Raw genomic sequence first — 16,937 nt, 5'->3', positions numbered from 1 at the left:
TTCTGCTGACGTTCCGCCGACGTTCTGCCGACATTCCGCTGATGTTCCGCTGATGTTCCGCTGATGTTCTGCTGATGTTCTGTTGACGTTCTGCTGACGTTCTGCTGATGTTCCGCTGATGTTCCGCTGATGTTCTGCCGACGTTCCGCCGACGTTCCGCTGATGTTCCGCTGATGTTCTGCTGACATTCTGCCGACGTTCTGCTGGGTTGAGCAGTGACGTGGGTGAGGGCATGATGGTGACTTTATCTCTGACATGAAAGTTGACTTGCGTACGGGAGGAGGATAATATGGCAGACCTACACCCAGACGGTTATCGTCAGCATAACCTGATACCTTCAGTTCTCAGGATGAAACCTGAAGGATGAGATGAGATTATCCTCCTTTTGACTACCACAAATAATTATTTTTCACGTTTGGCATTCCCCAGACTCTACAAAGCCGCGCCAGCAGCTGTGCGTGGTGCCTAGTCATCCTTTGCTATGGGCTTCTCCGTCTGATGACACTTCCTGCATTTTGCATGGTGATCTAACGTTCTGAGGAAGAACGAGGACAAACGAATCCAGTCCGGCAGCAGTACCGTGAGAGCCATGTTCTGTTGAAGAATAAGACAGGTGGTACATTGTCACTGGTACATTTGTCAGTTTGTACGTTTGTACAATTTCTCAGCTGAGGTGTCTCACCTGAAGTGCATGAGAGAGGCAGCCGCAGGTGTGGTTTGAATGGCCTACGGTGTTCAAGGCCTCGCGGGCAAAGTCGGAGGCGTTCTTCACGAGGCAGTTGACCGGACGGTTGTTCGTCATGTTGGTGGACACCATGGAGGGGGCCACACACTGTGTGAAAATAAAAAATGTGACATAAAAATGTGGCACAATTCAGTCAATGTCTGCTGCCATGGCATGACATTTACGTCTTACTCAGCTTCTTTTCCAAGACAGTTTCATACGTGAACATGGGTATTACCCAATACCCAGTTGAATAGCTGACATAGCACCAGGGGTTTGGGTCATCATGAAACCCTCCGCAGTACCGAACACACGTAGTGGACAGAGGAAAACAGATTATAAACACACAACCTGGCACAGACCCGGATACACACCCTGCTATGAACACACACACACAACTTCTCAAAGTCTGCTGCTATGAGCTGTTGTGACTGGGAGAAAATGAAAACTCTTAAGGTGTCTAAAAATGAAGAGTGGAAATAAGCGTCGAGAGAAACGTGGTGAGTACTTATCAGTTCCACTCCATCAAGTGAGGTGGATGAAATGTTGGATGACTGAACACAGGCCTAAACCATCAGCGTTGGGTTGGACTACACAAAACTGAGCTCAGTTACTCTAGTAACAGAGCCAAGTCAGACATGGACCGCTGAACGAGGAAATGACAGCATCCATCTACAGGCTGTGGGAGCGGTTGTGGTCTGGAGGAAGTGCTCATTCCCACATATTGAGCATATTGGGATTTTTAACAACAAAACTAAGTTACTGATGGTGTTTATTCTAGTTTATAGATCTGTGGAAAACAGTCACCCACTCGGCCTTTACACAAAGTAGTTCCTTTTTCATTCATTCATCTTCAGCTGCTTCTCCGGGGTCGGTTCGCGGTGGCAGCAAGCTTAGTAGGGCACTCCAGACGTCCCTCTCCCCAGCAACGCCCTCCACCTCCTCCTGGGGGATCCCAAGGTGTTACCAGACCAGATTGGACATGTAGTTCCTCCAGCGAGTTCTGTCAACCTCAGGGTCTCCCCCCAGTTGGCCGGGCCCGGAAAACGTCCAAGGAAAGGCGCCCAATAGGCATCCTGATCAGATGCCCGAACCACCTCAACTGGCTCCTTTCGACGCGAAGGAGCAGTGGCTCTACTCCGAGCTCCCTCCGGATGTCCGAGCTCCTCACCCGATCTCTAAGGCTGAGCCCAGACACCCTACGGAGGAAACTCATTTTAGCTGCTTGTATCCGTGATCTCACCCTTTCGGTCACCACCCAAAGCTCCTGACCATAGGTGAGGGTTGGAACGAAGATTGACTGGTAAATTGAGAGCTTTGCCTTCCGGCTCGGCTCCCTCTTCACCACAACGGTCCGGTACAATGTCCGCATTACTGCTGACACTGCACCAATCCGCCTGTCAATCTCCCGCTCCAACCTACCCTCACTTGTGAACAAGACCCCGAGATACTTGAAAGTACTACAAAGTAGTTCCTCTCAAGCAATATCCCAAGAGAGTATGGAGGAGGCAGATGACTGCAGTGATGTAATGTAATGTACATCACAGGCCAGGCCAGGCCAACGCTGCGGGGGGGGGGGGTAGTCATACTAAATCACATCATCATCATCACAACATCATCATCATCATCAGCGCTTAACATTTCATCATCTTGACACGCTGTGGTCATCATTACCATCTATTTTGGGGTTGTGCCTGATTGATAATCCCATTGGAGTAGCCATAATTCCTTGTTAACCAAACATTTAAGAACCAATCTCGAGCCAACAGATGTAAACAACAGACTGTACCAACATGATGGTGTCACGTCTGTAATATGAAAAGATTGTACTGTGTGCCTGAATGTCTTTTTGCATTACCTGAACAGTAATTCCTCTTGCCTTGTACTCTGAATGCAGACATTGAGAGAAATATGTGACAAAGACCTGAAATCCAGATAAGAGGAGGGGTCATAAAGAGCGGGTGGTACGAGGCAGATCATGTAGATGTCCATCTGGACTGAACTGAGAGGGTTTAATTAAACCTGTGCTGGGAGACAAAGGACTTGAATGGGACGGTACCTTGGTGGAGGAGTAAAGAGACAGCAATGGCTGTGGCCGTGCGCCTGCCTCGGAGGAGATGTTGATGATCAGTCCTGTTCCTCTGTAGAGAAGGAAGAGAACGAAAGCCAACGATCACACGGTCCATGTGGCTGCTGTGTAAAGCAATGTCAGTGTCATAAGAGTTATGGTGAAGTATGTCACGGTACCTTTCAACCATGTGTGGGAGAACCAGCCTTGTCATCTGAGGAATTATCACATTGAAATGGTCACAATTATCATCATGTCTATGGTAAATATTAAAATTAACATATTAATATGAATTAATTAGTAATATAAATTATATCATTTAATTATATATAATATAATAATAAATCATAAATATATTATAATTATAACATATATTTTATAATTATAATTACGAATTATGAATTATCATCATCATCATCATCATCATCCAAACCACGTTGTCGCCCGCGGTGCGGGAGATATTCGCTACATTGGTGTCAGAAGTGGGATGGTGAGCCCGTGAGGTCATCGGAAGTGCGTACGCCCAGATAGTGCGGCATGCTATGTCAAAAAAACAGCTCCCGTAGGATTTTTGTGCCAAAATTGATTTTTTTTTTGCTGTTTTGGCTTCTATAGGGACCAAACTAACAGAAAATGAAGGGTGCCAAATTTTCTGACCCCCACCCCCAATTCTGGGGGGCCATCTATTTTGGGACCTCCCAGAACAGTAAAATAGAAGTCCGCCTGGGACTACTCTTACTAAAATGGCTGTAGAATTGTTATGCTTCAGTTGTATAACACCAAATTTGGAGGAGATGCAGTTGAGAAGTTGTAGAACAGATCCAAATATCTGTGGCCTGCTGGTAAATGGTATTACTGATGTTATTCACACTCAAATTGTAAGTTTTGTTTAGGCGAACCTAAAAAATTGAATTTCTGCTGTAGTTTATCTGCAGTCCTTCTGTCCTGGTGGATGGTACAACTAAACTTCCACTTGAAGTACATTTTCCAGGTGTTACCTATACATAGACACCAGAATTGGGCATCTGGGCCCTGTACTTGCGGAGCTATTACTGAATTATTTTGGGCATGTAATTTCGGGCGAAAATTCAAAAAAAATTGCCTGGGGCTGAAGTGGTTTTTAATGTCCAATTTTTATAATATTATAGTTGTTTTGTAGGTTTTAAAATATTCTGAGTTGATTTATAACACTATTAAAACAGCTAGAAGAGTATTTGTCTGACTTTTGGTTCCTCACCTGGGACACCCCGGACTGACCCTTGTGCCATTCATCATTACTCTCCTCTTTCCACTCCTGCTCTTTTCTTGGCCAATATAACTTTTACAATTATTTTTCATGGGCATCCAGTGACAATTAATACTTTACCGAAGGTGTTGACCATTCTGAAAGACATTCCTGTTCTGACTCTGAAAAAATAAGGGTTGAAATGTGGCCATTGTAGCGTAATCCTTGTTAATTTGGTTCATTTCAAACAGGTGAGATCATAATTAAAGCACAGCTGTGTTTGTAGCTGAGTGAAAACAAAAAAGAACAGTACTCAAGATAAAATAAAATAAAAATAGGCCAATACGAAAACAACAACAACAAAACAAACAAACACCACAATAGATTTGAAGAATCAACATTTTGAGAATCACATTCATGGAATTGCTGAAAGCAACTACCTGGTAAGTGATACTTTTATTTTAATTTTTTATCATTCAGGTGAAATTTAAAACAAGCCTGAAAGATTTATAAGCCAATGTTTACACATATTTTGATATATATTTACATTGTTTTCCCATTATTAGGTCTAATCTTTCAGTCTGACATGCCCTGATCCAACAATTTTGGACTACTAAAAGTAAGCTAAGGTGGGCTAAATTTAAACCATGCCCGCTAGATTTAAAAGCCAACATTTGCACATATTTATATTTACATTGTTTTCCCATCATTAGGTTTCATTTGTCTGGCATGCACAGATCCGACAACCTACAACAACGAACTAGAAAGCTAAGCTAAACAGTAAGCTAAGGTGGGCTGAGAATGATCTGGTAAATGTGTCATATTTTTCTGATGAAATTTAAACCAAGCCTTCTAATTCAAATATATATTTACATTGTTTTCCCATCATTAAGTTTCATCTGTCTGGCATCCAACAAATTGGACAACTTGTGAGCTAAGGTGGGATGAGATCTGGTCAATATGGCAGAGGAATGCAACATTTGCGTGATCTGCAAAGAAGGTGCCACCCCTGGCAAGCGACTAGTTAAAAATCCAGCCATGATTGATGACCTACTGCAGGCTTGCAGGGACAGAGTTTCTTTAGGTCAAAGTGATTTTGAGGAACTTTCCGACTACTTATCTGGCCTAAATGAAGGGGAACTGAAATTGGTTCATTATCATAGTGAGTGTCGAGAATCTGTTATAAACAAGAATAAAATTGACCGTCTCAGGGCTAACCAATCCCGACCTCAGTCACCTGTCTGTTCTAGAAGAGGACCTGGGCGCCGTTCAATTACTACAGGATCTGTTAGACCTAAACGGTCGAAATCTGTCTCAAAGGAGCAAGTGTGTTTATTCTCACCTTGTGACTTTTGTTCCAAGGGTGATTCAGAGCCACTGCACCGTGTTCTTTCTGATGCAATGGGTGAAACGCTTCTTGAAATAAAGCAGCAGACCCAAGATGACCAAGTAAGAATCTGTGTAGCAGACCTAGTGGATGCTGGTGACGCTTCAGCTCTTGAAAAGTGCTATCACAGGGATTGCTTGCGGAATGCAAAACGTACCACAACAATAAAGAAAGATCATGATAATGAATCACTCATTCGCTCTTTATGTGACGAACAGTTAATCCTCGCCATTCAAAATACCGTCACAGACGATGTTACTCTTGACATGGCTCAGGTCAATGATACTTACTTGTTGATCCTGAAAAGATGTCAGATGGATGTCGATGAGACTACAAACTATCGCAAGCATCTGAAAAAGATATTTGGTGAGCGACTTCCAGATGTCCAGTTTGTAAGCTCACTGCAACGAAATGAGCCAGACAAGCTTGTTAAATCAACTGTAGTTAGCAAAGCTATTGATTGCAGTATTTCCACTATGAATGATGGTCAGGTTATTGACAACCTGAAGAAAGTTGCTAACCTACTGCGGGCAGAGATCATGCAAAGGCGCAGCTGGTCATTTGCCGGGATATTTGATAACTTTAAGAATCCCTCTTTACTCCAATTCTTCCTAAGTCACCTCGTCTTTGGCAGTCATGTTGTCAAAGTGTTTGGAATGCGGGATGAAGAAGTATACAAAACTGTTGATGTTGCATGCCAGTTTCTAGTCCAGAACACTTGCACTGATTGTCAGGTGAAACATCAGCCAAAGAAAGACGATGCCTTTCGACAAAATGTCCAAACACCCCTCTCAATCGGACTGCCCCTTGCTATCCACTCTAGAGTGCGTGACAAAATCCTTGTCCAGAACCTCTCAGATGTCTACATTGAAGTGACTACTTGAAGATCCTTGACTTAGAAAAAAGTGTGGAGCAGTCTGTTCTTCAACGAATGAAGGATACTGGCGGATTTTGTCTCCCTGACTTTGTGAAGAAGGGTGTGAACATCTGGTTTGCTATTGACAATATTGATCTTTTGGAAAACACAGCCACTGGGCAAGAAACCTTCCATGGCACAGTGGTTGTAATCAACCAGCAGGATGAAGATGGAGACCTGATGAACCAACCACTTGTTATAACAGAAAAACCTCTCACGGCATCACCTCTGGCATTTGAAATAAACTTGCTGCAGGAGCCAATGATCAAAACCACTCCATTGAGATTTGAGTCTGTGATAGGAAACCGAAACAATCTCATTTCCCAAGACTTCATTCACACCTGGGCATTCACAAACTACCTTGCAACTGATGATAACAGGGGGGCAACCTCAACTGAACCGCAGCTGGCAAGCAAACAGACCCAGAACAGTGAAGAAGAGAGAAGCCATGCTGAATCTAATAACGACAGAAATCAAGATGACTCTATTGTGTAGATCAAAGAACAAAGGCGTAAATCAGTGAAGTTGAAGAAGGAAGATGTGATGCCAACTTGGGCTGCAACTAAATCTCTACTGTTATCTCAGTCCTCTAACAGTTGCACCTCAACAAACACAGGGGTGATTGCTCCACTGTTTAAGACCTCGCCAACAGATTATGCTACCCTCTATACCGCTTTGGAGTTAACCCAGGGTATCTCTGCCACTGTCATTGGTCCTCACAGAAAAACACTGATAACCCTAGATCTTGACCTTTACTCCCGTGCATTGAAGATTCAGCAGTCAGTTGGAAACACCAACTGGATCCTAAGAGCTGGAACTCTTCACATTGCATTTGCTGTGTTGCATGGTCTAGGTAAAACAGTTGATGGAAGTGGCCTTGACATATGTGCTATTGAATGTGGTGCATACACATCAGCAGCTCTTCGTGGTATCTTTGGTGGCAAAGCTTACAAACGAGGCCTTGAGTACCACATCACTACGAGCCTTGCAATTTTGATGTTGCGATTTGATGCCATCTTGTCAAAACTTCCAAATTGTCCAATTCAGATGCAATGCTTCAAGGACAGAGCATTATCATCTCTCAGGAGAGATTGCACTGAGGTCAAGAACAAATGCACTGAAGCTACGCGACTTGATTGAGTTGCACTGTGGAGGCAATCCATTCAAAGAAGAAACACCATTAAAGAGTCTTGTTTCATCAGCGCTTGTGACAGATGTGGCAAAGCATGATATTCTCCAGTTTGCAGAAAAGGGTCAGAAGCGCTTTGAGGAGTTTGTTTCTGAACGTTTGATCGCTACGTCAACACTCTCAGTGTGGGACAAAATGAAGAAACTCAAGTTGAAGACCTTTTCAAACTGGATGGAGAAAACAAAGGTACGTGTTGGAGACAAGGTCATCAAGTTGCGTGAGGAACGTGAACTGCTTGGAAGATTTCTCATCATCCAAGGCAGTCGACCAAGTCTAGTTCCCAAACTTGAGGAGACAATTGGAGACTATGAAATGTCAATGGTTCCCCGCTCTCTGTGTGCTGTGGATGGAACCTTGTACATCCCTACAGACAAAGCTAGTCTCATGCATGCAATTGAAGATGCCAAGGCAGAGCTCCTGGAAGCTCTCCCAAAGCTTGATCTAATGCAAGAAGATCCTCCAGGTGTCCCTATCAAAGTTCTAATAGTTGATGCCATGGGTGTGCTTCAGAGCATGAAAAAGACACCAACCATGCGGAAGCTGTCAGACCTTCAGGACGCATTTAACAAACGCATCAAAACAATGATGGCTGGCTATCATGAGGGTCGAGTTGTCTTTGATCGATATATGGATGAGTCTTTAAAGAAGAAAACTCGACAGAAGAGAGCAACTACTTCTGTAGAATACGAAATCCATCCAGAGATGAAGCTCACTATGTCAATCAAGGATCTCCTCTCTGCATCATCGACCAAGAAGAAGCTGACATGTGAGTTGGGCCAGGGACTGCTAGATTATTTCTCAAAGGACAGTTCTTTCCTACTGGTTGTCATCTATGACACCTTCATCAAGGGACGTGATTTTGTGGCGGCACACACACATGAAGAGGCTGATACCCTAATACCTCATCAAGTCCTTGCCTCTGCTGCCAATGGTGCCTCACGAGACATGTGTTTGGTCACCCGACACTGATGTCCTCTTACTGCTACTTGATTTAGTATCATGTGAATGCACTGCAACTCCAACTTCTCTGACATTTTCAACAGGCGAAGGTGCAAAGAAACGGGAAATATATGTTTTTGAGCGTGTTCAAGTTATTGGACGTCAGAAATGTCAGGGATTACTTGGCCTGCACAATTTTTCTGGTGCTGACTGGGGAGGAAATTTTGTTGGAATCTCCAAAAAGACGTGGATCAACGCATACCTGAAGCTTGATGATGATGATCCTGCCATTGACTGCTTCAAGGACCTTGGCAAGGGTTCCATTCCCCCTGAGCTTATCAATGGTGAGCTCCCATCACTGGTGAAGGCATTAGAGAATTTTGTGGGCTGTGTTTACAGCTCAAAAGGTCCAACAACCCTGCCATCACTCAGATGGGAACTATTCCGATCAAAGAACCTGGAGGGTGAGATGCTACCTCCAACTCGTGCTGCATTGCTACCCCATATCCTACGTTCCAATTATGTCACAATGCGAGATAAGTCATACAAGACGAATTGCCCTGAGCTTCCACCAGTCGAACAGAATGGATGGAGTTCAGTGAGTGGCGGATATGTTCCAGTCAGGTGTCTTGCTCTCCCTGCCCCACAGGCAGTACGTGAGCTAATCAAATGTGGCTGCAAAGTAGGTTGCAAGGGACAGTGCAGCTGCTCAAAGAATCACCTGCCTTGCACTCCTCTCTGCAAATGTTATGGTGGAGACTGTGCAAACACAACAAGTGAGTACATTCCAGAAGATGACAATGCTGATGAATAGATCATCAAGTATTATTTAAATTCCTTTATCATCACCTGTATTTGTTTTGTTTTGTTGTAGATGTTTTGGGGGAATTTAGCAGCTTTTTCTTACTCTCTATTTACCTACTGGCACAACATAGAGTAACTTTTTTTTTCAATTGGATACTAAGTACAACTTTTTACTGCTGCTTGTCATCATGTATATGATGCTATAAACAACATACAGTACGCTTAACTGAAAGATAAACCTGTCTTACTGGATTACTCGACTACTGTGATGTTATTTATAGAAACATGTATAATAAATGTCTTCCATTTTTCACATTGAATGTGACAGTTATTATGTTCCCTTTCACACAAAAAAGGCACATTTGTTGTTTTTACCTAATTTAGTACAATGGGATATCGCCGTAGGATGGACACCATCTTGGATTTGACAATAAATAAGTAAATGATGGAAATTTCACTGATTCAGTTGAATTCTTTGAGCCCAAAAACCTAAGATTAGACACCAAAATCAGTTTTCTAGCTTGAATAGAAACTGAGATATAGCCATTTTAAGCTCCTGGCAGCCATATTGGATGCCATCTTGAAAATGATGCATTTCCAGGAGGTAGATTTTCCTAGATTTTTAGAATGTTCTTAAGCATGCCTAGAGATAACAGAATCAATAGAAAAAACTATGCTATCTATTTTCTTGGGATTAAGTTTTTTTTCTTCACATATTGAACCATCTATTTTGGATAGGGGGCGCTAAGAAAGGGGGTGGGGGTCTGAAAATTTGGCACCCATCATTTTCTGACAGTTTGGTCCCTATAGAAGCCAAAACAGCAAAAAAAAAAAAAAAACAATTTTGGCACAAAAATCCTACGGGAGTACATACCATACTGCACTAAGAGGCGTGAGGGAGTTGATATGCCGAAGCACGGGGACGCGTTTCCTGAAGGAGGGTAGTGTAACGTGCATAGATAGGTAGACACGTTAGCCCTTGGTTAACGGGTCGGACTCTAGTCGACTGGTTAACGTTGTCACCCGTGGTGCGTAAAATCTGGGTTCGCGTCCCGGATGCGGCGATTCCCGACTGCCCCCTGAATTCGCTATATATATACATATATATATCAACTCCCATATTTTCGTAATGTGTGTGTGTGTGTGTGTGTGTTAGTTAGTGTAGATAGCGGGACCGAAAACTAAAGCATTTATGATCCTAATTCTGTTTGGAGGTGGTAGGTATTGTTCCAGAGTACGGGAAAAATCCCAGAAAATTAAAATTATGCATAATTATGCATAAATGTGCAAAATATGCATTTTTCTAAAAATGGCTAAAAACCACTTTTCTCGGCATTTCAGATGATTCTGAGCATTTGGGGGGAGGGAGTTGGAGTGGGGGGGGGGTTAGGGGCAGGGGGAAGGCGGTTAGCTGGCAGGATGAAGAGAAGGGAGATTTAGACGGGTGGAGAACCAAACCGCTACATTGTAGCGGGGTTCTTCTAGTATATTTATGTATTGATATTCCGCTCGTCATTAGTTGAGCACTTCTATCAACACCATTGACGGTTTCGGGGAAAAAAACGCTACACACACACACACACACACACACACACACACACACACATACATATATATATATACACATACACACACTATATACACAAAAGTATTGGGATTGGGACATCTGGCCATGACACCTACAGCAGCTTTTATGACATCCCATTCTAAATCCATAGGCATTATTATGGAGTTGCCCCCCCCCCCCCGCAGCTATAACAGCTCCCACTCTTCTGGGAAGGCTTTCTACAAGATTTTGGAGTGTCTGTGGGATTTTTTTGCCCATTCATCCAGAAGAGCATTTATGAGGTCAGGCACTGATGTTGGATGAGAAGACCTGGCTCCCAATCTCCGTTCTCGTTCATCCCAAAGGTGTTCAATGGGGTTGAGGCAGGGCTCGAAATTAACGATGTCCCGATGTCCCGGGGACCATAAAAAATCCTACTGGGACACAAATATATTTTGTCTGGGACAATTCCGGGACAGTGAAAAAAAAAGTCAAAGTAAACTTCGAAATAGGTGTTATTTGTGTAAACTACTAATAAGACACGTTAGCCCCTAGCTAACGTGTCTGACACTTTAGCCGAGCGGTTAGTGACGTGGCCTTGTGGTGCAGTATATCCCGTATCGAATCCCGCACCGGGCAAGAAAATAACCGGTTATATTTGCAAAGTCATTAATTATGAGTATCTACACGTGACTTTGTCGTTTGAATAATTTAATAAAAACGTGTGAATGGCGAAACTACAGAAGGCTTAAGTTCTTGCGGCACCTCACGATAGGGCAGTCAATCGCCTGTTCGTGCAAATCATAGAACACATTCTACGTCATCCACCCTGCCAGTGGCTGCTGCTTGACTCGCGCCAATGCAGCATTCATAGAGCCAGAGCGATAGACCATCATCAACGACAGTTAGAAGAAGAAGAAGAAGTCCGCGGTGGTGTAGCGGTCTGAGCATCGGCTTTGTGTCGATGCAGTTGCCCACTGGGGACCGGGGTTCGCGCCTCGGCCTCGGTCTCGTCAGATCCGACTACGGCCTGACTCGATGAAGCAGAGATAATTGGCAACGCTGTATTCGAGAGGGGGGCGGAGTCGGCTTGTGTTCGTCACGTGAATGCGTCTCTGTGTATCGGAAAAAGCAGTGGTTCGAGACTGCCGGCCGGAGAGACGCAGTTGGCGACCGCATACCGTACGAGGGCGGGTGTTTGAATTAAAGTAGGGATCGATTGGCCACTAAATTGGGAGAAAATCAGAAATAAATTTATAAAAAAAAGAAGAAGAAAGAAATGCTGAGGTGGTTGAATAAACAGCCCTCTGATGCAAGCCCCAATACTGCCGACTCCCGAAACTAATATTCATATGTGTAATAAAAGAATAAGTATTTTAAATGTATATGGTGGACCAGAGTCCATGGTGTGATGATTAAGTGACAAAAAAGGATCAAATGATATGTATTCTGCATAATTGGGGGGGGGGGGGGCGACGACAAGAATTAAAATTTGGGACACTGTTGGTTATACCCGGGACAATACAAAGTAGAATTCGGGACAGTTGTGGGACACTGAGGAAAAAAGTTAATTTCGAGCCCTGGGTTGAGGTCAGGGCTCTGTGCGGGCCAGTCAAGTTCTTCCACACCAAACTCACCCAACCATGTCTTAATAAACCTTGCTTTGTGCACTGGGGCACAGTCGTGCTGGAACAGAAAAGGGCCCTCCCCAAACTGTTCCCAAAAAGTTGGAAGCACAGAATTGTCCAAAATGTCTTGGTGTACTGAAGCATTAAGATTTCCCTTCACTGGAACTAAGGGGCCTAGCCCAACCACTGAAAAACAACCCCATACCATTATCCCTCCTCTACCAAACTTTACAGTTTACACAATGCTGTCAGGCAGGTAACGTTCTCCTGGCATCCGCCAAACCCAGACTCGTCCATCAGGCTGCCAGACAGAGAAGAGTGATTCGTCACTCTACAGAACACGTTTCCACTGCTCCAGAGTCCAGTGGCAGTGTGCTTTACACCACTCCATATGACGCTTGGCATTGTGCTTGGTGATGTAAGGCTTGCATGCAGCTGCTCGGCCATGGGAACCCATTCCATGAAGCTCCCGGCGCACAGTTTTTGTGCTGATGTTAATGCCAGAGGAAGTTTGGAACTCTGCATGTTCTGAGTCAACAGAGCGTTGGCGACTTTTACGCACTATGCACCTCAGCACTCGTTAACCCCGCTGTGTGACTTTACGTGGTCTGCCACTTCGTGGTTGAGTTGCTGATGTTCCTAAACGCTTCCACTTTTCAATAATACCACTTACAGCTGACCGTGGAATATCTAGCAGGGAATTAATTTCAATAACTGACTTATTGCAAAGGTGGCATCCTATGACAGTACCACGCTTGAATTCACTGAGCTCTTCAGAACGACCCATTCTTTCACAAATGTTTGTAAATGCAGACTGCATGGCTAACTGCTTGATTTTATACACCTGTGGCAATGGGTCTGAAAGAAACACCTGAATTCAATGATTAAGAGGCGTGTCCGAATACTTTTGAACATATAGTGTGTGTGTATGTATTTATCTATGTATTGTAGCGAATTCGGGGTGCAGTCCGGGAACCGTCACAGCCGGGACGCGAACCTGCGCTCCCACTCCGCAAGCGACAACGTTTACCAGTCGACTAAAGGGTCCGACCCGTTAGTCAAGGACCAGCGTGTCTACTTATCCATGCACGTTACAATATGTATGTATCTATCTATATAAAATTAATTAATATTAGTTAATATTAATTAATATTGTAAATATTCATACAAGCAACATTTTTGTGCAAAGACTGACAAAGCAGGTCATGTGTTGACTTAAAGATGCACACAGACACACATGTCTTACCTGGGCTACAGACAGCATGTTACAGTTGATGACCTGAGTGATGGTCTTGAGTCAGAATGAGCACACAAGGAGAGAGGTGTGAGAACACAAAGGAGCATAACAGCATGGATGACACCATGTGTCCATGCTGCACAACGGCTGCATCAAATTCATGCTGGCGGCTTGCTTGTCGACACTCCAGGTGCAAATCACATAGACACAGAGGAAGAAGAAACACTGAATTCTACCTCTGCGGAATTTGGTATGTCGAGGAAATGTGCAAAGTCTTCCGAATAGGCCATCCCGACGTTGTTAACTGCATGTGGGTTACAGAAAACAAAACAAAAACGGAGATTAGTTTTTTAAAAACAGCTCCACTGTGTGAAGAGTCAACATCTTTTAAAGCCAACACCTTCTCTGCCATATTTCACAGCTGATATTTATTCATATGCAATTTGTCATCTTATTGTGTATACCAAGGACTCCAATATTCAAGCTGTGCAGTCTTGCAGCTATAGGGGGGTAGATGCCGTGGCCTCCAGTGAAGTCCGCCTGGATGATCCGGGTTTTTCGGCCGTACTGAGCCTCTGACGGAGACAACATACAGCATGCAGAGTATGTCATGTCTGTCCCGGTGCTGCTCACACCAGGACACGTGTGTTGTGATGAGGACATATATAACGTGTCAACATGAATATCACAGGCCCCATTATCTGTTCTGTACTTACCGATCTCCTCAGCAACCAGCTGAAGTTTATCTTTTGATCGGCTTATCAACACCACGTCCAGGCCTCTTCTGGCCAGCTGCAACCACATGGACTACGATTTAGCCAGCACCAAGTGTCATAAGCCCCACCCACCATGCATTTAGATTTATATAAAGACATTATTCATTTCAAAGTGGCAGTTAAAAGTCTTGACAGGTTTTTATGCCAATCTGTGTTCTTACTGGACGGGAACATGAGGAACTCACCTCGCCGGCATAAGCTTTACCTATCCCAGACGTGGCTCCTGTGACAACTGGACAAATGAGAGGATAATGGTGAGATGAAGTCTCACTTTTAAATCTAGCATTTGCCAGTGATATACATTATTTGTGTTTCATCCACCTCTTCGTCCATCATAACGTGTTTGTAGAGGCTCACGAGAGCGAGACAGAACCCTGCGGATGAGCCATTCGGTCTGTTTGAGTTGAGAACAACCCATTCCCCCTCTTTTCAAATACAGTACCTAGAAAAGATCAGCATAAAGATGAAATATGATCATCCATCCATCCATTATCCAAACCGCTTACCCTACTCAGGGTGGCGGGGATGCTGGAGCTTATCCCAGCAGTCACTGGACGGCAGGTGGGGAGACACCCTGGACAGGCCGCCAGTCCATCACAGGGCCGACACATTCACACCTAGGGACAGTTCAGTACGGCCGATTCACCTGACCTACATGTCTTTGGACTGTGGGAGGAAACCGGAGCCCCCGGAGGAAACCCACGCAGACATGGGGAGAAAATGCAAACTCCACCTAGAGGACCACCCGGGACGACCCCCAAGCGTGGACTACCCCGGAGCTCAAACCCAGGACCTCCTTGCTGTGAGGCGACCGCGCAAACCACTGCGCCACGATACGATACGATATATCCCAATAAGATATGATCATCTGACACTGGAGTATACTGGAATATAATCTGTTCAAGAAACATATACAGTTTATCTTCTGTCTCGCTCCTCCATGTGTGATGTGATGGTGAAGCAGCAACTGGCTCTTCAATCAGAACCAGAATCAGAAACACTTAATTCATCCCCGAGGGGAAACTGGATACCCCTTGAATGTTTATGTAAGAACGTCTACCTGGAATGCGTGTTTTTTAACAAGCCACAAATGCAGTTTAACTCATAAAGGTATTCATGGCTTGCCAAAATGAGATACACAATTTACTACACGATGACAAACAGGCTCCATATCCACAGACACCCCCAATCTGCATTCAACATCTTTTACAAGTGGCGATACAGACATGTCCCACAGCAGCCTGTCACATCGTCGACCAGACAGGCGTCGGAAAGAGGACATTTCTAGTTGAAGTGGAATCGGTGTTGATGCAAGAAAGTGCAGACGACCTGCGGGTCAGCTATTCACTACTTTGCGTGCGTTTTCCTCACCCAAACCTTGACTGCATTAATCTGGACGATCATTAACCCCTGTCTAAAGGTGAACTGGCTCCATGCAGCTCAGGCTGCACGTCCTGCAGCCACACCTGCACACAGCTGCACCTCCTGGGTCACTGCGGTGTTTTTCTAATTCAGCTGGATCAAACAGCGATCAGACGACTGTGGGTCGGTAAATAAAGGCTGTGGCATCTATTCCTTCAAGAAAGAATCAAGGGTCTAAGGATAGAGGGCGCCATCCAATATCTAGCCGTTTTATGGCTGTAAAGCCTCTGAGCCTGCCCGTGTTATTTAGGGCCGTACAAGTAAACCAAGTCAAGCTGACAGAGAGCTGAAAGGACAGAAAACATGTAAACCTCAGGAGAACCCCATCCAGATAATAATAAATTAGCATTTGTTTCATCTGGGGAATAAGACTCAGAAACCGGACGCCTGTTGGCATCATTAAGACTGTCTCATATCTGAAAAGAATATGTGTGACGAGGTCAGTTCTATCTGAGGTTTTGTACCGTTGCTTTAGTGTGGAGCAGATTAACACAGCTGTAGTATGGTTATCTTATCCAGTGTCATGACACATTATACCACATACGTATAATGAGTTTATAAAACCTGGCATCTTCTTTACAATAGGATTTAATGGCTCGGTGTCTCACGCTGTTAAAATGTTGTTCATTACCCAGATCTGTTTAACATACGGTTCCTATTCAGAAACTTATATGAGAAATATATATTTGTGTTACTTTACCTGCCCATTGCCCATATGTCTTCAAGTCCACTTGCCAAACCTCTGAGAGCACGAAAGTCCTGAATCCACACCAGCATCTCCAAGCCAGTTTCAGCAGGAGGAACAAAACTGTAAGCCCACCAATGGCTGTTAGTGTCCCGGACAATGTCATGTTATCTGAGATAGTGCTAATGTCTATACACTGTTCCCGTGAAGAACAACTGACAAGGCTTCAAGCAATATTCTCACCAATTTATAAGAAGAACAGATTCACTCCGTAATCAAAATGCACCACCCCACCCATCTGCTCTATCAGTAAATCCCACCCCTTGTAATTGTTTGCACCTCGTGACTGTTTGTTGGTCATTTATCAGCTCACCACCTCAGCCTGAGTCCT

The 16,937-nt window shown here is 44.2% G+C and overlaps 1 protein-coding gene across 1 annotated transcript; it reads right to left on the bottom strand.

Moving 5' to 3' along the window:
• Window positions 1-465: 465 nt before the first annotated feature.
• hsd20b2 (hydroxysteroid (20-beta) dehydrogenase 2) lies at window positions 466-16,727 on the bottom strand. The gene is made up of 11 exons (XM_056284353.1): window positions 16,562-16,727; window positions 14,625-14,671; window positions 14,380-14,455; window positions 14,128-14,238; window positions 13,900-13,967; window positions 13,673-13,717; window positions 2,972-3,006; window positions 2,784-2,865; window positions 2,583-2,648; window positions 683-832; window positions 466-594 (listed from the first exon to the last, which is right to left on the bottom strand). The coding sequence occupies exons 1-11, from the start codon at window positions 16,710-16,712 to the stop codon at window positions 466-468; spliced, it is 960 nt and encodes a 319-aa protein (XP_056140328.1). The 5' UTR covers window positions 16,713-16,727.
• Between the last annotated feature and the right edge of the window lie 210 nt (window positions 16,728-16,937).

The sequence above is a fragment of the Lampris incognitus genome, chromosome 8, assembly GCF_029633865.1.
Source record: "Lampris incognitus isolate fLamInc1 chromosome 8, fLamInc1.hap2, whole genome shotgun sequence".
Lineage (NCBI taxonomy): Eukaryota > Metazoa > Chordata > Actinopteri > Lampriformes > Lampridae > Lampris > Lampris incognitus.
This window is presented reverse-complemented; position numbering and strand designations above follow the sequence as displayed.

Excerpts from the sequence above, each read along its gene's own strand:
- hsd20b2 (XM_056284353.1), bottom strand. The coding sequence starts at position 16,712 with ATGACATTGTCCGGGACACTAACAGCCATTGGTGGGCTTACAGTTTTG. Across the intron at positions 3,007-13,672 it reads ACATGCTGTCTGTAGCCCAG|ATGACAAGGCTGGTTCTCCC; the intron begins GTAAGACATGTG and ends ATAATTCCTCAG. Across the intron at positions 833-2,582 it reads CAAGAGGAATTACTGTTCAG|TGTGTGGCCCCCTCCATGGT; the intron begins GTAATGCAAAAA and ends ATTTTCACACAG.